A 26,913-nucleotide genomic window follows, 5' to 3' on the forward strand; every position below is an offset into this window, starting at 1 on the left:
GACCTTCCTTTTACAATTTCACCTTTAAAGTAGTACTGAGTGTCGGTGAAGGCAATGAGTAATAGTAAATAAGCAGTATGGTAATAATAATTAAATAACTGCATTGACTTTTGTTTAGGAGAATCCATCCTCAACATACAGGATTCTGAAGACTATCCACCTTCAAGATCACCATCATTTTCTAAAGTTTCAGAGTTATCTGCCAATTATTGTGTTTCAGTCACATCATGTATGTCACATAGCCACAGTATATCACCTGTAGCAAAAAAAAAAAAATCTCCATCATCCAGAGACAACCATAGATAAGTTTGTGATAAGAACCAGCAGATTACAAAAAGTGGTAACTGATGAAAAAATTGCCCCATTTGTTTATGCAACAAACTCTCCTTTCCGTATTATTGAGAACCCACACTTCATTAACATGGTTCAGTTACTAAGACCAGGATACAGTCCACCCAACAGAGCAGATGTCGCAGGCAAATTGCTGGATAAAGTGTATGAAAGAGAAATTGAGCAATGTGCAAAAGGTCTAGAGGGTAAAATTGTTAACCTGAGTCTTGATGGGTGGAGCAATGTCCACAATGATCCTGTGGTATGTGCTTGTGTGACAACAGAAGAAGGGAATGTCTTCCTTACAGAAACAATTGACACATCAGGAAATGCACCCAGCAGAACACTTACAAGAAGCAGCAGTAAAAGCTATAACGAACTGTGAAAAAAAAATTCAAATGTCTAGTACGCAGCTTGGTCACAGACAATGCTACAAATGGATTCAAGATAAGAAATTATTTAGAAGAAAGTGAAGAGAGTCCCAAGCTAATAACATACAGTTGCATTGCTCATACGATGCACCTCCTAGCCAAAGACTTCAGTGTTCCAGAAATAAAGGCTAATGTTGTTGAAATTGCAAAATAACTCCGTAACAACCACTTTGCAGCAGCTGCTCTGAAAAACGTGGGAAGAACCAAGCTAACTCTCCCGTAAGACATGCTATGGAACTCAGTAGTGGACGGTTTTGAGCACTAGATCAAGAACTGGCCTAATCTGATGACAGTTTGTGAACAAAACAGTGAAAAAAATAGATGGCACAGTCACAGCCAAAGTTCTCAACATTGGGCTTAAGAGAAATGTTGAACACATGCTGAGTACCCTGAAGCCTATTTCTGTAGCCTTGAACAAAATGCAGGGAAATAGCAGTTTTATTGCTGATGCTGTTGAAATTTGGATGGACCTGAGTGAGATCTTAAAAAGAGAAATATGCGATGACAGAGTTAAATTACAAGCACTAAAATAAAACAAATGAGACAAGCAGTATCTCCAGCTCATTTTCTTGCAAATATTCTCAATATTTGGCACCAAGGTCAAACCATAACTGCTGAAGAAGAGGAGTTGGCTATGACGTGGACATTCAGCAATCATCGCTCCATAATGCCAACTATAATAAACTTCAGAGCTAAGGGTGAACCATTCAAGAAATATATGTTTGCTGATGATGTTTTAAAGAAAGTCACACCAGTGAACTGGGGGAAGACATTTAAGCACTTGGATTCAGAGACCGTTGAAGTGATAATCTCACTTTTAATAGCAGTAGTTTCTTCTGCCGGTGTAGAAATAATTTTTTTTTTCCTTTGGACTAATTCATTCCAAATTGAGAAATTGTTTGGGACCTGAAAAAAGCAGGAAAGCTTGTTTTTCTTTTCCAGATTATGAACAGGAAAATGAAGGTGAAGACGACTGAGTTACCTGCAGAAGCCAATATTTTAAGGTTTCTCATGTTGACCTGGCTGACACAGTCAATTTAATTTTTGGTTTTTTAAAAAAATATTTCATTTAAACTATTTTAGTTAAACAATTTTAACAAAAACAAACCTGATTTTAAAAAACTTGAATGTTTAACTGAATTAAAAAATTCATATGATTGTTTTGTTAAAATATTAGATGTTTGCTGTTGAAGAAAAAAAAATCCAGAATACATAACATTATTCTTTTCGTTAAATAAAACAATGTAAATGTCTGTCTGGTGATGTTCTCCTCCTAATACAGCATGACAAGAAAATCCTCCAAATATTAATGATTAACCTGTTGAACTGGAGATAGTTCACCTCCCAATGACTTCATAAATATCTGCTTCAATTACCTTTAGTAAATGAAATAACCAAACAATCATTCATATTTTCTGATACAGCTGTAAAACTAAATCTGAAAAGTTTTCAAAATAAATCACTTGAAAAATGTTTGGTGTTTACCTTCTAAAAATGAAAGCTACATCTATCTCTGAGTTGTGAAGAATGCACTTTTATGTAGAAATCCATGATTAAATCACTAGTCAGGAAGACTTGATTTAAAACAATTTGATTTAAATCAAATCTACCCTGCTAGTCAGCACTCCACATACGCTCTCTCCCCCCCCCCCCGCAACCCTGAGATTTCAGTACGAAGAATCTAACCTGTTGGAGCAATGGAATGAAAAGTCAGTCACGGGAAGTCTGGGATAAAAAACCCAATCCTACAAGGTTCTGAGCATGATTAACCTGCACTGAAAGTTATGGGAGAGTTGAGATTGCGAGATACTTGACAGAATCACACCCACAGTTGGGGTTGGGTTTGTTAGTTCTTTGTTTGTTTTTGGTCCTTATGATATAAGAGTCCTTAGGATTGCACCACACCAAGATAAATATTAAGGGACTTGGCCCTGGCACACTGTGCAATGGGTGGTGGTTGCAGACCGAGCTCCTGTCACATCAAAATTTCCATATCATTAGCCTCCCTCTTAATTTACAGAAGGAGTAAACAAATGAGAGCAAAAGCCAACATCTCCTGCGATTCCAAGGGCTTCTGCTGGGGAGGACAGGCACATAGCCACACAGTGTATCCCAACGTGAAAGCAGTCACATTTTGTTGCTCCAGACACCATGGTGCCAGCGGTCAGTCACTCTACCACAGATGACCTCATCAAATCACAGTCTAGAACTTAGGACATCAGCATATTTTTGTATATTACAATCTACTGAACGATCCCTATGCTGTATTTATGCTGAACCACAAAATAGTAAGGAGCAGTTAGGGATCATGTAGCAGCCAATCCAGAGCTCTGTCCTTAACCCACTTTACTGTCAGACATGGCAGCTCACACTGTGTGGCAACTACACTGGCCCTGTGAAGATTGCTTTCCCTATCCCTAGCCAGAACAGGGAACAGCAGAGAAAGATTTCAAATTTCACTCCCAATTTTGTTTCTTATGGGGGGAGGATTAATTTTGTTAGCTTCCTTCTTCCCCTCCCTCCTGTAATAGTATATTTAGGGAAGTAGTGTCGAGTCTTTGGACAGTTCTCCGCTAGGAGCTCTCACTCAGCTCGCAACTCCATGCTCCTGGCTCACTCCCGACCATGGTGGCATGAATGTGCCTGTGCCCCAGCCCCAAATGGGGTGATGGGGGGAGGGGGAACATCTCGCACACCCAGACAAAGTGAAAACTTTGTACCTCCCAAAGCTCAGACCCCATGTGGGAGAAAGACCTCCACCCTCCCTTTTGGCTTTGCAGGGGAGACAACCACCCCCTCTTCCTGCCCCACACATACCTTGCTTCAGAAAGGGCACGGGGGAGGGGGGCTGAAAGCACGTACTCCATTCTCAACTCTTTGGTGTGTTTCCAGCCAGCTGAGGAAGAGCTGCAGGTGCGGCTCTAGTGGTACTGTGGCACAGTGCTGGCTGGGGGAATGTTACCCAGAGGTTCAGGAGTATAGGCAGGTAGTCCACGTGCACTGAACACATGGGAGATGGGAAGGAATGATGAGGAAAGCATGGGTCAGCCTGCTAGTCACCACCTTATTATTCTCCCTGGGCATCTTCACAGCTCCGGGCCAGCAACAGTGGGAGCTGCTAGCAGAGATCAACCGTGCAGGCAGGATCCAGTGTAATTTTACAGCTATTTCCTTTTAAAGGGAGTTAACAGCTCTGAGAAGCAGTTTGTGACATCATCAATCACGTAATATGCAGAATGTGGATAGATTAGATTGCTATCGTAGCTCTTTCAACCCTAAGATTTTCTCTCTAGCAGCACAAAGATCACGTGAAGTATAAGAAGTTATTAGTGTAAGACTGCCGTTATACACCCACAAACACCTCTCAGCACTTTGTCAAGGTGTAATGTTTACATGACATTCTTCATCTCAACTCTTCAGGAACATCTGTGAAGTTTACACAGCCATGAAGCCAGACTTAGTTGAAGACCAAGACCAGGTAGTTATTTACAAAAAGAGGAATTTAAGTTTGTCAAGGTTCATGACCTGGGTAGACAACTCGAGGCATAAACTTCCTGTTTCCCCACCCTGGCTTCTGAGAAAGCGTTTTCTATAGAGGATATAAACCATACCGGCAATGAAATATGCCGACTGATACTATCAGATACATCATCATATAGCCACGCTCATGAAAGCATACTATCTTGAACAGGGCAAAAGCAAAATGCTGCAAATGCACCAGGACTCATATGGTACATTCAGACCACTAGAAACAGCAGTGTGGTGGATTTGCTGTTCCGGTGATTGCTGCTTTCCCCAGATGCTTCTTCCATGGCTGGGCGCCAGGACAAAACCCACCCTGAACACATTCAATCCCTTGTGATTTGGTTTTCATTCCAAATCCCTCCCACATCCTTCCCCCCAGAGGCATGCATCATGCAAAACCACCACAGGATTGGATTAGTGCTGATGTATCTAAAGCACGGACAAACAAGCATGTCCACCCTAATTCACTACATGCAAAAGCAACATCCATTTCTGAGGCGACAGGCAACATTATGTAGTTAATATTGTTTAAGTTTCCCTTTCAGGCACCTTTAAGAACAGATTGTTAGGAATGTATTCTGTAATGGCTTTAAAATTTAGCCCTTCTTCAAAAGTTTCTCATCCCAGATCCTTATTTCACTAGAATTATTGGTTTCCTATCTCGACGCTGTTTTTGCTACATACAGACACAGATGTACCACCCAAAGCTTTGCAGAGTAACTGATGACTGAGGCAGTAGACCAGCAACTATGGCAGCACTGTTCTGCTGAAGAAAGGGAAGCAGCTTGCACATCAAGGCAGCAGGCTGCCATCTCATCCCCTATTTGAGATACACACGCTCAGAATGCTTTGCAAGAAAGAGGCCTGGTAGAAGAGCAGCATCCCCTGGTGTCATTACAGAGTGTTTAAATAAAACATGGGTCTCTGAGGAACATCAACTAAAGGAAGAAGCTGGGATCCTAGAGATACCAGCTGCATTTAAGAACAATTCAAGAGCAAAATTCAAATCCCACCTCAGAAAAGAGTTGCAAATGCAAATGTGTGTTTATAAAACATTCCAATTTTTCAGATTTTTAATTCCCTGTCCCATTTTTCTGGGAACTGTGATAGCACCCGAACTGACTTGGATAGTCAATATAGTTAGAACATGAGCAACTCTTCTATCACAAAGGAAACTAGGGGCTGATCTACACTGTGGATTTCAGCCATAAACATACTTACCTGTCTGGGTAGCAGTCCAAAGCCACTATAAAGCTTCTGTTTGCACTAGCTTGAAACCAGGATAAGTTGTGTCCATGAAAGTTGTGGCTGAAAGCAACACTGCCTGTCTACAGTAGGGGCTTGTGCTGGTGCGACTACACCCATGGCTGTAGTGACAGGATCCCCCAGTGTAGAAAAGGCCTAAGAAACAACTTCCCATACACCTTCTGCTTCTCCCTCCTTGCAAGCAGGTAGCTGCCTCCTGCACTAGCCAAAGATTCTGTGTGGGCTGGGATCATTTTTAGTCTCTTACCTGACTCTCTCCTCTTCATTTCTCTTGAGTTCTGCATCCCGTTGGAGCACCTTCATTATTGCCTCTTGTTCCTCCTCCGTTAGGAAGCTTAGGTCAATCATCTTGTTAACAGATTTAAAAGAAGCCTTTAGAATCCTAAAAAGTCCTGGTGGGGGCTGGCCTTGGAGTCAACGGGAAAGATGCAAAAAGAGACAGAAATCCCAGATCTGTGGGATTCACGAAACACTCCAACCGTTGGGACTGGGCTACAGTCAATGGGATAAAAAGCCCTTAACTTTGTTCTCTTGTAGGAGAAATGGCATGCGCTTCTCTGGGCAAGAGGCTCTCACAACAGAGTGCTGCATTCCTGATTTTTCAGATCACATGCATGTTGCGGAGGTGCCAGTCTCTCAGCTCTGCTTCATATAATAACAGTTCATTGACCAGGCATATAGTGTTAATCCAATGTGAAACAGCTGTAGTCAGACATCACCTACAAAAGAGACAAGGAAGAATAAGCTCTAGCATTACGAAGCAGAGCAGCATTTTTTTTTTTAAATACCTCATCACAAGATCTCCAGTATGGGGGGGAAAAAAAAAAAAACACACTTTGCAAAATGAAGCGCTCACTTCAAGTCAAACCTGTTTTGCAAGTGTAACCCACACACCTTCTGGGTGTGGTGTTCTGTCCCATCTAGCAGCACCAAGACCACTTAGCGAGAAAGTTAAAGTTGAAGAGCAGACTCATGTTACCTAACAGGCAGTTGGCTTTTAGCTCATGCAGTAGAAGCTTATGCATTAAGCTCCAGAGGTCCCCAGTTCAATCCCGCCCGACAACCGGGGTCTGTCAGCGTTACACAAGCTTATAAGAAAATGGTCATTAAAACATATTTTTGGCCAATGCCATAACTTACATGTTGGAAGACAGAGAATAAGTTCCTCCTGGATGTTAAATGTTAAAATCAGAAAAAAAGGAGGGCTAAAAATAAAATGATTTAAGGAAACAAAATCACAACCGTAACACTGCTGCTGACTTCTGTGCACAGTACTCTGAAATATGGACTGGGAGACAGAAATAGTGCCTCGTTTCAGACTTCCAACAGGACCTTGGGCAAGTCAGTTAACTTCTCTGTGCCTCAGTTTCCCCTCATGTAAAATAAGGAAATGTACCAGGAGATTTGATTAACCATTCACTGATATTTGCAAAGACCCTCAGACAAAAGGTGCGGGCAGTTGGGTAGACAGAATGAACAGTATTGCCAACATCAAGCATTCAAAAATTGAGAGTCAGACACCCAAAAATCAAGAGGTTTTTTTTAAAAATATTTTTGAGGGATTACTTTTATTTACTTTCTGGTCTTTGAACCTCAGATACACTTGGTCATGTTTTCAAGTCCTTCTCTGCAGCTCTGAGGTCTTTTTTTTAAAAAAAACAAAAACACCACCCACAACACTTCTGTTTTTAAATGAAAGCTGAGATTCATGACTCCAGGAGAGTCTGAGGCTTTAAGAAAAAGACATCAAATACCACAATACTCACAATGAAATAGCTTATCTAAAGTGATCATCAGGTGGTCCACCACCACCTGATGATCACTTTAGATAAGCTAGTACCAGCAGGACAGTGGGGTGGGAGGAGGTATTGTTTCATATTCTCTGTGTATATATAAAGTCTGCTGCAGTTTCCACGGTATGCATCTGATGAAGTGAGCTGTAGCTCACGAAAGCTCATGCTCAAATAAATTGGTTAGTCTCTAAGGTGCCACAAGTACTCCTTTTCTTATTATAAAGTCAGTTTCCCAGATTTGACTGAGACAGCAATAGCTTTGACAGGCGTGTTAACTTCCCAGCTTCTCTCCATGGGTGTGGTCAAAATTCTGCCATTTAATACATATACAACTCCCAAAAACTTTAGAGAAAGTTCTGCCTGAACAACAGGGTCAGGTCCCAGGTTTGCCAAACCTAAATTCCTTACAGTAAATGCCTTCTACTGCACATGTGAGCCACTGCTCTCCATCAGAGGGTATCAGAACTGCTCATCTACAGGTCATGGGTCATATACTGCTAGTGACTATTCTTCTTGTGCTCAAGTGGTAACGGCCCGTGTTTCCAGAGCAGGGACATCAGAGTTCTATTCCTTCTGCCATGATGGAGTGTTGAATAGCATGGTGTATGAAGTCCTAGCTTTCCACAGATCTTTTACAATATAGTTCCACAGTAAGTATTCTTATTACTAATACTACATAATCACATAATAAAACATGACCAAGCTGAGGCACTGCCTGCCCCACTCCATTACTAGAGAGAGCATACGGAATTTAAGAAAAATAAAGCAAAAATATAAAACACTGGAGCTGTCGCACATATCTCATTATGTGCAATCAGTGGTTCTACAAGAGCACACCATTTTAATCCCAGTTAACTTCCATCCATAAAGCACAGTTTGAAGTCTTGAATGCTTATTTGTTTCTATTCTCTTCAACCAAGGCTCCAGCCCGTAGGCCAGAGACAGTCAGAACAGAGGGCAAAATGGAGAATGGCTTGCTTACAGGGCAATTCTTGACTCTTGTGGCTAAAACTAGCTGGACACTAACTCAGGAAGGAATGAAGAGGAAGGGGAAAAAAGAAGGCATTGGCAGAGAGCCTACTCCCCAGCTACAACTGGTCATACTAGTGTGAAACATGGCTAGAGATGGGGAAATAAACAACTGGAAGCCCAATGAAAACCTCAAAAACTAGACAGAAGTCTCAAACTACTGGGAGGTAGGAAGTGAACTGGCCTCTTCGCTTGGGATATCTACCTTTCTTAGAGGACTGTAAAAACAACATTCTGAGTTTTTTGCCTATCCCATCTCCTTACACTTAGACACAAACATCTGGCAGGCAGAATCTCCAAATCTGTGATGGTATAATTAGACCAGTCCTGTGACTGATCACCAAGTTTGCTCACTTTGACAACCTAATCTAGAAATGACTGAAACAGGAGATTAAAGCAAGATAATCATATTGGCATGACACAACAAGAAAACTTCAGTTCAACAGATAATAGGCCTTTCTCTTATAGGCAAAAAGACACCTGCAGCCAAGCTAATGCCTGCTCGTGTTCCAGAAAGTGACATTGTAGGATACCATATTTATCCTCTTTAATGAGTTTTGTATCAATTTTACTCCGTTTACAACTTTTCTGAGCAGCCAGCATTGCAAAAGAGCCTAAAATCTGGAAAAAAAAAAAATCAGTCTTAATACCACCAGGAATGAAGTTCAGAAATTAGAATTTGGCCATCAACTCTGCTGGCAATGCTCTAAGATAAGAGAGAGTCCAATTCAATCATCCAGTACAGTAAATGATTTTGCAGTTCTAACCAGACTAAAGCCTGTCTCTCCGCTCCCCACTTCCCCTGTGGGCATATTCTTAATATTTGTGATTCTGTTTATAATAATTGTAAACCTGCTATATTGATTTGCAACTCCAGTTTATAACATTTGTAATTCTCCTATGTTCTGCTTATAACATTTATAATTCTTCTATTTGACATAATTGTAAATCTGCAATATTGATTTACAATTCCCCATAACTGCTGCCGCCATAACTGCTGCCGATGTCTGTATTAAAGCTTGCAAACCGTCAATTAACTCTAAGTACCTTGCAAGCCATTAATTGACTCTACTTTCTCTAAATTGACACTTTCTCACTTGTTATTAAGATTGACGCTTGTAAACCTAAGGTTTCAGAGTAGCAGAGTAGCAGCTGTGTTAGTCTGTATTCACAAAAAGAAAAGGAGTACTTGTGGCACCTTAGAGACTAACCAATGTATTTGAGCATAAGCTTTCGTGAGCTACGGATGCATCCGATGAAGTGAGCTGTAGCTCACGAAAGCTTATGCTCAAATACATTGGTTAGTCTCTAAGGTGCCACAATACTTCTGTTCTTTTTGTAAACCTAAACCACTCAATTGACTCTACTTTCTCTGAATTGACGCTTTCCCTTGATTGTAATTGAGATTGATGCTCAATTGACTCTATTCTGTAAACTGATACGTAATAATGGAGATTGACACGCTTTTTAACTAACTTTACTTTATGTTCAATTGGCTCTACTTTGCAAATGAATACTTTGTGATGGAGATTGACAGGCTTTTTTGTAACGCCCACAAAGAGCCGCTAATTGGAGCGGCGCTCATAGAAATGTCACATAGAGACTCCCACCCTCTATAGTTTGTATCAGGAATGTTAAAAAACGGGGAGTCTCAAATAAATAACACCTTTGTATGTTAAAGGAAAGTCAATACCAAAGGAATGTTAAGAGACAGGGAGTCTCAAATAAATAACTATACCCGGTGAAATAAGAAATGTGTTCTTATTAAAGTAAAGAATGTTTGTGAATGAATGGTGGGTTTTGAATAATCGGGGAAGTGCCAGCCTAGGAATTTAATATCAATTGGCCAAAGACGACGCCAGGTGGAGACAACCAGAGGAACCCACCCACCCCCGGAGGGCAAACTGGGATCCACCCGACCAATTCAAAGGATGAAGAAAGCTGATGAGCACCTGACAGCCGTCCTGGAGCCGTCATGACTAACAATATGACAAAGCAAATTCCACGGACTGACACAGGAAGAAATTCCTATAAAAATGGACACTAAGGACTGAGAACTTTGAGTCTCCAGTTCTGCCACTACCCTTCAGGAGCATCGGATGCGCATCTGACACGGACTCGGCTCCACTCTCGTGTACAGGCTACCTGGCCAGTACTCTGTCATGAGCAACTTCCAGGCTGGAAACTATAACCCCTATGCAGAACTGGTATGAATGAATGTATATATATATATATATATAGTTAAGTAAGGAATAAGTAACAATACAACAGTGTGAGTTTTATATATATTTCTTTTTATTATTATATTTACAATAAATGTGGCATTTTGCCTTGTCCCTTTAATAAGATCCTGCTGGTTTTTATTTTATTGGTATAACACCCCAACTCCAAACACACACCACTGAAACAAACAGGTGGAGACTGTCTAAATTCTTTGAATTCCAGAGGAAGGTGGTGCCATTTTTTCTGTTTTTCTAACATAATTCCACTTTAAACCCAGTGGACAATCTAGAGGATCTTATGGCAGCCAAGTATGGCCCTTCTATGTTCTGGTTAAGCATCTCTGATCTAAATACTTCAAAAAAAAAAAACAAAAAAAAAACTGTTAGGATATAGATATTCAGGCCTGTCTGTAAAGGCCTATACTCTAAGAATTTAGGTGTATTCTTATCACTTGGCTAGTGATAGAGGTATAAAAGAAAGAATCAAAACCACTGTCTGCCAGTGTAAGGGCCTTCTCTTACTGTGACAGTTTGTGGCCCTGTGCTTAGGCTCAGGCCTTTGGCTAAGCAGCAGAGGCAGCCATAAGCTGGGAAGCGAACGGTCACATCCTCACATTCCAAACTAGTCACATTGAAATAAGGTGCTATTGGGCTGTTAGGCACTATCAGGACAGGATTGTATTCCTATCACCTCCAGAGAAAGGGAAGTGCCTAGAAAATGTAAAAGGAAACTTAGTTTGATAGCATCCTGTCTGGCAAGAACTCACTTATCAATAGCTGGGATGTGAAATCCTCACTTCTGTATTGTTTTGTCATTATAGTTCCCACTTTGCTGTTGTTTGTCTGTATAATCTCTGTCTGGTTCTGTGATTGTTCCTGTCTGCTGTATAATTAATTTTGCTGGGTGTAAACTAATTGAGGTGGTGGGATATAATTGGTTACATAATCATGTTACAATATGTTAGGATTGGTTAGTTAAATTTCAGGAAAATGATTGGTTAAGGTATAGCTAAGCAGAACTCAAGTTTTACTATATAATCTGTAGTCAATGAGGAAGTGACTGGGTGTGGGTGGGGGTGGGCATGTGGGTGTGTGAGATGGGAACAGGGAATGGGGGTAAGAAAATTGGAATCATGTTTTGCCAAAGGGGGAGATGGGAACAGGGAATGGGGGTAAGAAAATTGGAATCATGTTTTGCTAAAGGGGGAAATGGGAACAGGGAATGGGAGTAAGGAAGTTGGAATCATGTTTGGCTAAGGGTAGGAATGGGAACAGGGACACAGGTGTAAGGCTCTGTGGTGTCAGAGCTGGGAAGGAGGATACTAAGGAAGGAAACTGGAATCATGCTTGCTGGAAGTTCACCCCAATAAACATCAAATTGTTTGCACCTTTGGACTTTGGGTATTGTTGCTCTCTGTTCATGCGAGAAGGACCAGGGAAGTAAGTGGGTGAAGGAATAAGCCCCCTAACAACAACCATCACCTGGGTCTCTCTTCCCTAAGATGGATTCTGGGTCACTTACAGATCTCAACACATACGTATTTATAGTCCAATTCAAATGATTCTTTCCTTCTTTCACTTGGAAGGAACAATCATCTAATTTATAAACAAGCATGGACATGATCCGCTTTGACGGTCACAGGTGAATCATGTCTGTCATAATGTACCAAGCTTCAGCCAGTATCTGTAGTGTTAACATCCAAGGCCCTTGATCTAACTGCAGATGTACATCTGCCAGCACAAAGAGTAAATTATGTTGTAGTCAAAACCCCCAGACAGCACTGAACTGGAACGATCAGGTAATTTTCTACAACCAAGTATCTAGAAGGCTACTGTAAAAAGATATGTTACCATAAAGGGTCATTCTAGGAGAAATACAGGAGGAGACATGGGAAGAAGTTTTGTGCTAACTCTTAATTTGATTTTAAGGATTTCAGTGTAATAAGATGGTCAGATAGCACTTTACTAAGCAGGCTGGACTTCTTCATCCATCTTCCCTGAGGTTGTAATTAGTTAAAGTTGTAGAAACCAGAACCTTACCTCTTCCCGGTAAAATAAAAATTCTGCAAGGCCTGAATCTCTACACAGCCCTGCTGAACTACTAGACAGAGTGCACACCCAACTATGGACAGTGCCTAGAAGCAGATGCTCACCACTCTGCAGTTACAGTCTCAGAGCTCTATCATTCCACTTTCCTTCCAGAGATTTCCTCTCCTGCAGGTGACTGCTACCGAGTAATAGTGAGTTTCTGTTAAAAAAACAAACAAACCCACCAAAGACAAAAGACCACCACTCATGGAAAGATACTGCACACTCTTCCTCCAAGAATGGAGAAATGTACTTTAAAAATGTGGCTCCAGAATTGCATATTAGATGCACTGAAACAGTTGTAGTATAATTGTGTATGCCTTTTGCTGCTTGCATTAGACAGACTAGCTGATCCTCCTCCAAATAGCTTAGAAGAAAACTGTTTAAAAGAATGCTGCTCTGCTGAAACATGAACCTCATCGTGCATTCAGTTTTACCTCATGTTTTGTTTACTTAGAACCTGTTCCTACTCCCACTCAAGTCAATGGCAAAAGCCTGCTTGGGCTTAAATGGTGCAGGATCCTTAAGTGCACCCTTCATGACTTAACACTTGGATTAGCAATGAGAAGTGTGCTGCTTCACGTAAGAAATGGGCACGGGAAACCATTCAAGGAGTTGGATACCCGAGATCACTGAATAAGTAGTTGTAAGTAACCCAAATTATAAGTAACTTCTCTAAACACCTAAATGGTATAAATGCTGCATGACATTTGCCATGATAGCAAGTCAGTAGCTCACTGGAGACATGCTGATTACTAGCAACAACTAGAGAATACACAAGTAGTTTCCTAGAGTTGGCAAAGAACACCTGGCTGCATACACAGAAAAGATTCTGAGCCCATTCAGTGCAAGTTGGAACAAGACTGCAATCTGTTGCAGAAAACACCTCCAAACAACATTAAATACAGGAGTAAGAGGTGAAACTGTTGGCTTAGATCTATATCAAGTACCATAATTTAAAGCCAGATTTCCAAAGGCAGCAATATTTTGACACATCTGTATTTCAAATCGTGCAAAATAATAATAATAATAGAGTTCACAAAAGACTGGCTACAAATATTAGTCCACCATGTCATAAATTCTGAAAAAGGGTAAGCTTTTCAAAAAACAATCAGCTATTTAACATAGCTAAATGATTTAAGAGTTCTAATCAAATTTTTAAATCCCTGCCACCCACATTTATGATGATTCAATTATTTCTCTTGAAATGATTAACTCAAAAACAAAAAACCAACACTTAAGTCTTGTGCAAATGATAGGAACAACTGATCCATGATGCAAAACTTGACACTTCCCTGAAAAATGCAGACACATCAGTGCAAGTACAGCTGTTGCATGCCGTATTTTTTCTCTCCACTCCATCTCTGTAGTTCATTAACACCAAAAATACTACAAGTCATTGAAAGAGTAACAGTTACATCGAGTGTTGGAGTTCTCAGTGTGCATTGCACCAAGACCACTAATTGCGTGAAATATAGTTAGTTAACTCTACCATTTCTCAGGCCTAAGTATGTGGCAGGTTCAAGAGATTTCAAATGTAACTAAAACAGTTTCCTTGTAACCTTATGATAGTTCTTAAAAAGATATAAAGACAGACCACTTTTCACATCTGTTTGTGGTACAGAACAGAAGCAAACTCAAACACTCCGTATCAGGTTAAATGCAAGTAATGCCAGTTGACACAGGTGCTGTATTACCTCCTAAGCATCTCTTCAGAAACTAGAAAGTTTGCTGTTATACAGAGAAACTGAACTCAGTGCTGCCAACTCAAAATTATGAGTCTCTCTGTATTTGGTGTTTTTTTCTTACAGGTCCAGCTTCTGCAGGCCTGTGAATATGTGACAATCTCAGCTTCTGTTTAAAAAAATATTTCTAGCTCACATGGTTGCAGAGAAAACCTGAACATGTACACCAGGTGTGATTTAAAAGGCTCAGGAACCATAAATTAAATAAAAAGACCCAAGCATTTATTTTTAAATCGTTTTTTAAAAGTTTGGCTTAAAAATCCATGAATCACAATTGGGGGGGGAGGGGCTAACTTATTATTTTTGACTGCTTTGGGGTTGACAGTACTATGGACTATGTTATTGCACAAAACTTAATTATGCCTTTTAATTCTTCATCCATGGCTCTAACTGGTTCCGAATATCGTAATTAAGTTAATTCAGTCAGAGGATCTTTGTAAACAAGTTACACCCAGACCCACTTCTTTTTTCAGCTCAGAGTTCAAGTGAAAGACTTGAATTCTGCTACCCACAGTTCCAGACCCAAAGAGATGCAGTAACCCACACACCAGTTTTAAACTTCCATATGCCATGTGTGTGCGCGCATGTGTTGGGGAGCCGGGGCAGGCAGGGAGAAAGGAGGGAGAGTAGCATTGTACCAGTTAGTACTGACAGATGCTAAGCTTGCCAGTAGGACCTGAAAATGAGGCACAAAGCCCTACAGTATGTTGCCTTGCACCCAAGTCAGCCAACCCTCCCCTTGGATGCAGGAACCGAGAAGTGTCCCTAAGTGCGTTACATTGCAAAATCATTTTTCAAATATTCCTCATGTGGTTGATCCAAGCTGCTAGCGTTTCATTTGGGGAAAGCTGCCCTCCAGCCTATGCCTTCTAATAACACAAGCAAATTGGAAGCCAATCCTATACTTCCTGGCTGCCAGGCTTTTGGCCAGGATGCTGCTTCACAGAGCAGCCAACTCCTTCTCCTGGTATGAACAATCGCAGGCCCTGCAGATAAGCAGCTCTTGTATTTGTGCCCAGCCCATGGTGTGCTCACCTAACAGGGTCCCCTCCGGTTCTCTTATGAAAATGGGGGTTGTATTTATGCATTCGCAAGTAAAATATTTTCCTTTATGAACTACTTTGCTCCTTAAATTCTATGAAATGCCAGTGCCAGTAACCAGGATGAGCTGGAAGCCAAGTTTATTGCATTTAAGGGAACATGGAGCTAGGGGCAGAGTGAAACAATGTGTGCAATAACAATTTGTATCTATACAGCAAACTCTGTTGTCCCGTGCCAGAGTTAATCAAGTTTATCCTGACAACACCCACAAAAGGGAAATAGAATTATCCCTGTTTTATAGATTAAGTTAGGTTTTAATTAGAAAAGTTATATTAATAGGTTTCAGAGTGGTAGCCATGTTAGTCTGTATCAGCAAAAAGAACAAGGAGTACTTGTGGCACCTTAGAGACTAACAAATGTATTTGGGCATAAGCTTTCGTGGGCTAAAGCCCACTTCATCAGATGCATGCAGTGGAAAATACAGTAGGAAGATGTGTATATATGTACACACACAGAGAACATGAAAAAATGGGTGTTGCCATACCAACTCTAATGAGACTAATCAATTAAGGTGGGCTATTAGCAGGAGAAAAAAAACTTTTGTAGTGATATCAGGATGGCCCATTTCAAACAGTTGACAAGAAGGTGAGAATGTAACAGTAGGGGAAAAAATTAGCATGGGGAAATAGTTTTTACTTTGTGTAATGACATTAATAAATACTTCACAAAACTGGGTACACATCAGCTGCTTATGTTACGCAGGAGGTCAGATTAGATGATCTGTTCTGGCATTAGAGCAAAGGCAACCACTACCTTACCCCACAAACTCTGAATCTACAACTATAGGTATATAAAAATAGAGCCCAGCTATTTTTTCTGCCTAGTTTTCTTTCCCAGATAAATTTTTGTGCTACAGCCCCAGATAATCCAACCACAGTGACCAAATCTTACAGAAAAAAGACAGACAAGAGGTGCAGATACACACATCGGAGCCACTCCAGCTGTTTCTATAGCTCTCATGCAGGAGCAGTTATCAGAATGTTTGCATTATGATAAAATCCAAATGAAGTGCTAATACAGCCTGAGTACTAACAGTGCCTTAGGTTAACACGTGTGTTTAATCAAGGGGAGCTGAAGAATTTCTTAGTAGCTATCATTTATTCCCCACTTCCCCCACCTAGTGATCTTTTCCTCATAACTCAATATTGATTTTTGGGCCAAACTGAAATAAGCCATGTAAACACATGTATACTTAAATATTTCATTCAGTTTTAGAATGTCCTAATCAAAAACTTTCCCACACACAGAACATGTACATTTCTCTGCAGTTCTGCCCAGCAGAGGTCAGTTCACAATGGCCATAATGGAGAAAAGTGTTAAGCCCTCAACAACAAGCCTTAAGTACCCTGCTCAGGTATAACAAGATGAATACTGATGTTTTAGACAAAGCTTAGCAATATAATGATATAGCTATCTTCAACCTGTTAGAACAGAAAACGATTGGTAGACCTGGGTGAATAATGGATGTTGTGGTTCTATGGAAGTTTTTTTTTAAAAAAAAAATTCATTTCAGGTCAAATGAAACATTTCATTTAGACCAAATAAATAAATAAATAAATAAAATCAATGTTTTGGTTTTGACATTACTTTTATTTAAAAAAAAAATCAGCAAATTATGAAATGAAGAGGAGTGATTTCAAACTGAAAAATACAAAATGTTTTCTTTTTTAAAAATATGTAAATTAAACTTTTTGGGGAGAAGGCAAAGTGGGTCTAAAGTAAACAACTGATGTCTCCAAATCCGCATTCCCTACCAAAAAGACTTTTGGTCAAAAAATGTCACCCGGTTCTAGTTATTGGCCATACGGGCTGGGATTTTCAAGAACACCCATCAGTCAGCGGCAGTTAGGCCAGTGTTGAAAGAAGAACTAGGCCAGTGGCTGGCACTTGGGAAAATTCCACTCAAACTCCTCTTCAGTATCACCTGCTTTGCTGTCTGCCTTTTAGGTTACTATTGTTCTGTATGATCAAAGTGTTCATCACATTGAGAGTTGACAGGCAAACCTATGCTGCTTTGTGTATAAAAAAGAACAACACGCGTGCTGTAAACTGGAGGGCAAGAGGTTAACTACTAAAACCATCAAAATGAGAAGATATTAACTGAAAACTAGAAGAGGACAACAAGGCATTTTGGTTTAAGTCCTCTGCTGAAGTTATGGCAACCTGCTATTTCTGCTATTTCTCTTACTACAGTTTGGATTTACTTGGCAGAAATGCCTAAGAACAGAGCTGGCACTACGTGTAAGCAAATTAAGCAATTGTTTAGGGCCCCAAGTAGTTCAAAGGGGCCCCATCTTCACTTTTTATTATATGTTGTATGTGTGGGGGACCCCCCCCCAGAAAATATTCCTGCTTAAGGACCCCAGCGGACTAGCACCACCTCTGCCTAACAATGTCACTTTCCAGACCTATTTAAGAGAATATCATCATTAAGCTACTGATTTTATGGAGGTGATTTATGAACCTGTCCATTTCAGAGATTAAAAAAAACAAACGAACAAACAGAAGAAAGGACATTATAATTACACATTTCCCTAAACCATTCTTTGGCAAAAGGATTGTAACTTCTTAGACATGCGCAGTTAATTGTTAACAAAGTAATGGAAACTTACGTCAAAGCTAGCATCTCAACAATCAGTAAAAATTCCAATTATAAAGAGATCTATTACGCAATTGGTGATGAGAAGCAATATGTTGAGTCCTAGAACATGAGATGATAGAATCTTGCTAATTTGTAATAATTCACATTACCAAAGACAATTAAAAAACCCAGCAATATTGCATCACAAGGCATATTTTTTTATATTATACACACACGTGTATATATACACACACACACGATACCTTATAGATCTTAGGCCTTCATCCCATAAACACTTACATGTGAGAAATGTTATGCATAAGTAATCCCATTTATTTCAATAAAACTACTTGCATGTGTGTTGCAGTCAGTGAAGCAACCACTCCTTGATGTCCAAGTCATCAAATGTCAGTTTTGCTGTTAACTTCCGAAGGGTGAAGATTTAACCTCTATTAATTCAAGACCCTACTACAGTTCTCTGGCACCAAATATTTGCGAAGTGCAGCAAGACTGATGTACATACGAGAGTTTTCAGGTTTCTGATTAGCAAAGCGAGAGCAAGCAAGTTTCCACTGTAAATATTTAAATTCAGTCTTTATCTACTCTGCTCATATTCCTCCCTCCCCAGAGTAGTTCAGCTGTGTGTAATTATGAACCCTGGTCCCATGCAAAAGTAGTTTATCGATACTTTCTTGTTTTGAGTAATAAATGTGCACTTTATAAATCTAAATAAGTAAACAGAAAACTAGTCAATTCTAGACTGAGGGTAGCTTCAAGATTTATAAGCCTGTAGTCTTAAAGCAGATCTTTTTAGTAACTGCATTACCTAAAACCGTTCCAATTAGGGACTGTGCCAGGACGATGTTCAGTTTCAAGGATCAGTTACATTTCAAACCATAGGCAGCAATTGGGACTTTCCTTGGCAACTGTAGTAATAGCTGTACCACCTAGACATTGTCAAGTATCAGAGGGGCAGCCGCGTTTGCCGCTTTTACAGATCCAGACTAAGAGTCCTGTGGCACCTTATAGACTAACAGATGTATTGGAGCATAAGGGTATTCACCCATGAAAGCTTATGTTCCAATACGTCTGTTAGTCTACCAAGGTGCCACAGGACTCTTTGCCACTTTTACCTAGATATTGTATCCAAGGAGGCTCCATGTTTGTTTTTAGGGAAAGTCTGCTTCTTATTTCTCTGGATCGATTTCTTCACCCTTGATTTAAGCTACAATATCCCAACCGTGCAATACAGGTTATTCAAGATATTATCACTGTAGGTATAGTGGGCATAATTGCAGTAACTGTAGATATGGGGATACCTGTACCTCGCCCTGAGGACACCAGATACAAGGTAAAATAGGAACAGCTGAACCAGTTGACACAAACAATCAGCATGAAACTTCATTAGAAAGAAGTGGGGAAAAGCAGATAACTGGGTTTTTCAAAGAAATCGTATTTTTGCCTGTGCAATTCTTGATTCCAGGCAAAAGCAGAATAAGACTGCTGTTCTTTTTAGATTACTGGGCTTTAGAAAAGAGAAAAACCAGTTATGTCACAAAAGCCTGTTCATGATATTTGCAGCCTACAGTCTTTGTTCTGAGAGGTTCAGATTATTTATATTATGGTAGACCACAACCAAGATGGGCCCCATTGTATTAGGTGCTGTACAACAGTGGTTCTCAAAGCCGGTCCGCCGCTTGTTCAGGGAAAGCCCCTGGCAGGCCGGACCGGTTTGTTTATCTGCTGCGTCCGCAGGTTTGGCTGATCACAGCTCCCACTGGCCGCAGTTTGCCGCTCCAGGCCAAGAGGGGCTGTGGGAAGGGCGGCCAGCATGTCCCTTGGCCCGCGCCACTTCCTGCAGCCCCCATTGGCCTGGAGCGGTGAACCGCAGCCAGTGGGAGCTGCAATCGGCTGAACCTGTGGAGACAACTGGTAAACAAACCAGTCCAGCCCGCCAGGGGCTTTCCCTGAACAAGCGGTGGACCGGCTTTGAGAACCACTGCTGTACCACACACATACCCTAACTTGGCAGTCCTTGCAAGAATACTTAGAATCTAGAAGGTTAGCATGACAAATACGGCAATTTCCTGTAATATGCTGAACAAACCTTACTGAATTATGTTTAAGTATTTTAGAAGTTCATTGTACTAAAAATGCAAATGTTTGTGGATTATTGTGCATACACATTGCATGTAACTTCTTTAAAGGGGGAGAACTGACTAATGTAAACCCTGGGAAGTTGTATGACCTCCACAGGCCTAGTTGAAATAATGTGAACTTTTAAAGTGAAGTGGGTTTCCTAGGAAATTTCTTAGGTTTATGCAAATGTAAAGCCTCTGGTTATGCAAAAACTCAGCCTTCTGAAGCTCTGCCATAAGGTGGGGACCTGCTGATCACCTGAGGACAGATCAAAGACCCAGACCATATAAAGAAGTGACTCAGTCCTTCAAACTACACCAATGGGTTGGTAACAAGTTGAGAACCATCTTGGCTCAGAACAAGCACACCCAGGAAACTGTTACCTGCCAGAGCCCTTGTTGAGCTGGGGTGATCTCTGGTCAGCTTATTAACATGCTTGTAGGTTTTCAATATGTGTGTCTGTAATGCTTTCACCTCAAGAATACATGTGCTTCCTTAACAAGTGCTGGGGGACAACTTAACTGTGGGCAATTACGCTGCTAATAGCTTCTGAGGAAGGAAGGCAAAGCAGGCCTGCTGAGGCAGTCTGTCTTGCTGGGGAATTCATAGTGTAGGCAGGGAATTGTGCAGCCTGGAAATACCCTTGTCAGGAGTGGGAGAAACACACGTCTCGGTCCACAAGAGGTGATGGATAGCGAGCCAGAAACCTGAGAGTGGGTGCCCTTTCTAGACCATAGAGGGGAAATATAGGTGAAGTTGCCCTAAACTATGACAACTGGCATAAATACACATGTAAACTTACAGATGCTTGATACTTACGTGTATCTGATTTGTTGACATTTATCCATTATTACTGCAAAATAATCAATACTTCATGATGTTCTATAAAGTGTAAAATTGCAGTGCAATATAAAAAATGAGTAACAATTATACAGAATTCTGTGCCATAAATAGGAGATACAAGAGATGTGAGTTTATTAAAATAAAGACAATGGCGGATAGAAACAAACCAAGCAATGATCTAGAGAGTATCTCAATTGCTCACCAGATACTACAGTAAAACATACTGTAGGAAAAGAATCACCATTAAAGACACAGTTCTACAGCGCTTCTGTGCTTGCAGAATCATGTGTCTGCTAAGCTCAATGCAGATATGTGAACTGTTAGATAGAAGATAGTCGTCTGGGAAACGTATTTGCATACAAACCACATGCTATGTGGATAACACACAGTATTCTAAAGAGCTACTGCTTCACCCTAAAGTTCTTGGTCCTTTCCTAAGAAAGTTGGTTAGCATAGATTTTCTAATTTTCTATTTCTGTATAGGTCCTTATACCACAATATCGGAGTGCATTCCCATCGTGCATTAAGCGATTTTACTAACATTGTCACATGCAGGTTGTTCCATCTCATTCCATTCCTTATGGGAGAGTTGTGTGTGCAATGTAGTGTTTTGGTTTAATTTGGTTAGTGGGTTTGGGGTTTTTTATATGCACTTGCTCTGTGTTAAAGAAGGCAGGTTGAAGAAATGCATCTTGGAACAGAAAGTGGCAAGGGTTCTGATGGTCCTTGGTTTCGGAGGGCGTTCATTCTACAGGCATGGACCAGCCACTGAGAAAGTTCCATCTCCTGCACAGATAAATGTTTCCAAAGGAGTGGAGTCATCAATCACAATCTTCATCCCAAACCATTAGGTGTTTCAGCTATCCTGGACCCAGGCCACTGAGTACCTTGAAGATGGTGACCAAGACCTTGAACTTGACTCTATATTCTATGGAAATACATGGGAGGACCAGTCTGATTCACTCATGGTAGCCAGGGTAGGTGAGAAGACATGCTGTAGGGTTCTGTACTAGTTGGAATTTCTTCAGGGCTGATGGCTTCATGCCGAACTCCCATTAAATTTCCCATAGCAACAGCCAGCACATAAGAGCCTAGAAATGGCCATAGAAAAAGTTCTCAGGGCTAACAGATTGTTTAAGACCTGGCAAACAAGAATCCAGCTGGGAAAAGATTAAGGATTTGAGGGGCTGGCAGGAAATCTAACAACTCCATTTTAGTGCTGTTTCAGCTGAAGTTTCCTTGAGATATATATATATATATATATATACACACACACACACACTCACACTCACACTCAGAAATAATTAATTAATTAATTATTAATTGGCCTGCAACAGCAGCAAAAAGACTGCTCCTGCTCCACCCTCCTGTTCACACACTACAAGCAGCATCTGAGTTATCACAATAAGAGGCAGGAAATGAAGAGCTGAAGATAGCTCACAAGGATGTGCCTGTGAAGATAGGGTAGAGCATCCTATGTTGTATCACCATGATCTGTGCTTCCCCTGACAGAGGGCCATACTCGCTCCAAAAGCTGCACACAACAGGGTAGCAGAATCACACAGGTTCAGCCTTCCATTTTCGTTTCCCATACTTCCCACCCCCCATTTATCCCAGCATTAAAGTCAGAGACAAACTTCACAAAACTCAATTTAAGACACCGCTGCCCTAACCCTCCACCCCTCGGTCTGTTTATTATTAAAAAAAATTGAGACACTTGTGAAAATTTCAAAGCAAGTTAATTTCCTGACAGATGACATCTCCTGAGCCATTATGGTCATAATGTGTGTAGGGTGTGACCACGGGTGCATTCGGTCACACCGTGGCAGATAATAAAATACATATCTAGGTCTTGGGTGAGTCAGGCCCATTGAGTAGTGCTATAGTTACCCTATGCCATGGTGTCACCTCATCACTGTTACCTTGCTGCTGGTTGTTAAACCTACTTATTGCCTCTTTAAATTAGAATGTAAGCACTTACAGACAGGGACTGTGTCTAATTATATATTTGTACAGCACCCAATGAAACAGAGGTACCAGTCACGATCAGGACTGTTGGTCACGATTACAACATATTAAAGAAAAATGACACAGCGTGTGGGCTGCTGGCCTGTCTCAGCAGCCCATGGAAGACTCACTGCCATGCCTGTAATTTTTCAGGCCCCTTTCCTCCAGGGCACTGTTTTATTAATTCAAACAAAACCTCACAAAGTAATAAAGCTCACAACCCAAAGTAGGCTGCCAAGACCCAGAGGCCTTTCACTCTGCTCCCCTCTTCTGCTCCAGGGCTAGTCACAGGAGCCAACCTCCATCCTGCAGCCCCCTTTCAACTGAGCCCTCTCATCCCTTCATAGGGAACATCTGACCCCTTCCCAGTTGCGTCTGATAATGGAACTGGCTGACCCTTAAACCCACCCTAATTCTGCCCAAGGAGAGGCCTGGATGGTACACCAAGCAATGCTGTTCCCAAATCATCCTAAAGGGTTGCTATTGCACAACCAATGGAAGACCATGTGAAAAATTTACGTGGAAATGCAAAACACAGGAAAGTGAAACTCACTGAAGTTCATGTAACTCAGAGTTACATGATGCCAGCCTCATTTCTCTCTCTTCCCCCTCCTGTTAGAGTGCCATCTATTTTCATTTTCTTGGAAGGCCTTGTGACTATTACTCTTTTCCCTCCAATAGCCTTCTAGTACAGCCAGCCTGCTCTTCCCACCCTGGACACATAGCAGCAAATCGATCTGCTGTTCCCCCTCCACCAAAAGGGAGGCACTTCAGATGAGTGGGGTTGCTTGCTAACCCCATTCCTTCCGTTTTTCTCACCCCACCCCTCCCATCTTCAGCAGCAGGACCATGAAATGTTCCTTCAGTCCTGCTATTGGCCATACAGCTAGCTCTTACCCAGTTCTATGGCCTGAGATTCCTTAGTGAGTAGACCTGCCCACACCTTGAAAAACAAATCCTGATGAGCTCGACCAAGCAGGATTCACACAACCATGATCACTGACTCCACCATACTTATAGCCCCAATCAGAGATAACTTATGCATTTAGCTTAGGTTTCCCCTATGAGTTCTGGAGTCCGCAGGAATGAGAATAGATCAGTCTGAGAAAGGCCCTCCCAAAATTATAGGAACAAAAATAGACCAGCCTCTAATTTTTTCTGCTCTCTTATAATTTCAACAGGCAACTAACCCTATATTTTTTGTGCTTTTAATTAAAAAAAAATTGCTACCAGACTCTGGTAGCTATTGCCAGAGTTTATCCTAAGCAAATTACAGTCAAATTATGTGGCTTCTGAAATACATCACTTTACAAAGTGGGAATGCTGAAAGAAGTGCCCTCCCCCCCCATTAACTAATATGTAGGCTCATTTCTACTTGCACTGTGGAGTCAGTCTGGTAGTTACATGAGTCAAGAACAGCAACATGCAGAACAAAGAAAGCAGCTAGTTATCAAGAAATTTTCATCAGAGGCACTGGGAAGTGAGACATTTCCTGGTTTTTTGTTTTCTATTTTAAACACTTTTTTATGTAGTGGTGATTGTTCAGCTAAAGTTTACCTAGCCCCTGGGAGCCAGAGTAGAAAAACAAGCAGATCCACAACATCTCATACAGTGGAACCTTCTAATAAAAGGGTGTTTTTGTGCGGGTTTGACAATGTTACCCTCCAATACTATAGACCTGGTATTAAAGATCCCAGAAACATGTTTATATTAAGGCACCCACCAATGCTAACACAGTTCTACGGAACCAGCAGCAGTTTCTTCCTGAGTTTCCCAGTGCAGATGCAGGCTTGGAGGACAGATTTGAAGATCTCTCCAGTAGGTGGTAATTACTGCAGTCCAAGAGGATTATCAGTGTGGAATCCACTAGAGTGAAATGAAGATTCGCTACAAAGACTTGTCCACACAACGGAAAATTTTGCAGACTTCCCATCACTGCTAATGTAACCCCCAAATCTACATATGTTGTGTGTCCCCCACCCCTGTGCCTCCACAGAGGAATATGCCTATTACGGCCCAAAGCTAGAGAGTCTGGCTCTTCAGATCATGCTGCAGAAACTCATGTTTTCAGCTCTGGAGGTCCCTGGTTCAACCCAGGTTCAACCCTGCTGTCATACTACCTTTACTTCAGCACCACGGGTGGTGAATGAGATTCCCACTGTCCCTACCTGCTATCTAACAAAACCACAGCCAAGGGAATGAGCTTGGCAGAATTAGTGGCGAAAGATGACCCTGTTGAGCTTGAGTCTAGTCCGGCACTGTGAAGAGACACATGAGGTGCAGAATAAGTGGGAGGCCTCTGGGAGGCTGCCGGTGAAATACCACCACTGGTGTTAGCAACATCAGAAGCCCTAGTGTAGATGGTTGCTGGCTCATGTCTTTAGACCTGCTGTAAGAAGAGTTAACTGACAGAATTTATAACACTGGTGGCAACAGTTGCCTTACGTACACGTGGGCTCACAACACAGCTGACACTCATGGAGCTGAGCCAATGTTAGCAACTCTAAGAAACCATTGCCAAGGTTTCGCTAGCATTTATAAGACTTAAGAGTGAAGCTGTTAAAATGCAGCCTGCAGCCCTCTCGAGGTAGCATATATAAAGAGATACACCATTGCAAGCCTACTGCTCTGATTCTCTGTTGTCCTGCACCTGATGGTGACATTTATACCCATGCAAGTTGAGTGCAAAACACTATCAAATCAGAACGGTAGCATTTTATACCCAGTTTGCTGTGACTGTATGAAGGGTCTGATTTTCCATTGCCTTGCATCTGAAGTCTCTATAGTCCACACACAGCATTCAGCAGAGGGACAGAGTGATTTTGCTTGAGGCATAGTACTAAGCTGAGATCATGCACTATGTTGCCAAAGGCCAGTGTGTCATTATCATGCATGTTTAATTGGGTAGGAGGCACAGTGTGGCTAGCCAGATCATCCCTTACCATCCCATTTTAGCTTTTTGTTATAGCCACCCTGATTTGCAAGCATAGCCGCTGCTTTTGTTATTGACACTATAGCTCTGCTGTAACTGATGGCTACTCCATGCAAATAGCCCAGGGACTGAACCAAAAGTTCTCTGTCTATTCTTTCCGACATGATGGCTCTGAGCAACTGGAGACCCCTTTTTTAAATGCTTTTTGAAACAAAATATACATACACATTTAGAGAGTAAAAGTCAGGGTACCATTTAGGCTTTGGGCAAGATCTCAGGGTTGCAAAGTTTGGGCATCCCTTTTATGCTCTGTATAGCGTATAAGTGAATTGAGCCTTCAATGCTGGTGCTTCAAGCACACACCTATTCCAACAGCAGGACTCTACTTAGAATCAAGTTAGCTGTTGAGACGGGGTGCCAAAAGCACAAACAGGGTGATAGTCTTCAATGTTCCAGCAGTGATACAGACAACAGTGGGACAGGGATGGGAAATAGTACTTCAATTTAGATCATGAGTCAAATCAGCACTTCAAAATGCACATAGTTTGAAAAACAATACTGTGAAATGTAGGCCTCATCCAGTCTTGAACAGAAATTTACCTTGGGGTTTCCAACAAAACAATCAGAAATTTAAAAAGTTAAATAGAACTGTGTCAGCCACAATCCCTTCGACGGAGAAATCAGCATTGATGCATATGGCACATTTACCTTCATGATTTGATATTTCACTAGCTAGTGGATTCACCCTGGCCTGGCGCAAAAATTGAAAACTAGCTGCAGCACCAGTCCCCCTTAGTTGTGATTTCAGATACCGAGAATAACATGAAGTCAGTCAACTGTGAAAATGTCACTCTCAGTAGCAGATTGTTTGAGTTTTGCAT

The 26,913-nt window shown here is 41.2% G+C and overlaps 1 protein-coding gene across 6 annotated transcripts in view; it reads right to left on the reverse strand.

The window, feature by feature from the left end:
* The window catches only part of SYTL2 (synaptotagmin like 2), an 86,543-nt gene that overhangs the window by 54,592 nt on the left and 5,038 nt on the right, over nucleotides 1-26,913 (reverse strand). For all 6 annotated transcript variants that reach the window (XM_075126510.1, XM_075126505.1, XM_075126499.1 and 3 more), the window contains exon 2: nucleotides 5,800-6,271. In XM_075126510.1, the coding sequence (XP_074982611.1) occupies nucleotides 5,800-5,900 (101 nt within the window). In that variant the 5' untranslated portion in view covers nucleotides 5,901-6,271. The remainder of the gene's footprint in view (nucleotides 1-5,799; nucleotides 6,272-26,913) is intronic.

This window comes from Caretta caretta, chromosome 1, assembly GCF_965140235.1.
Source record: "Caretta caretta isolate rCarCar2 chromosome 1, rCarCar1.hap1, whole genome shotgun sequence".
NCBI lineage: Eukaryota > Metazoa > Chordata > Testudines > Cheloniidae > Caretta > Caretta caretta.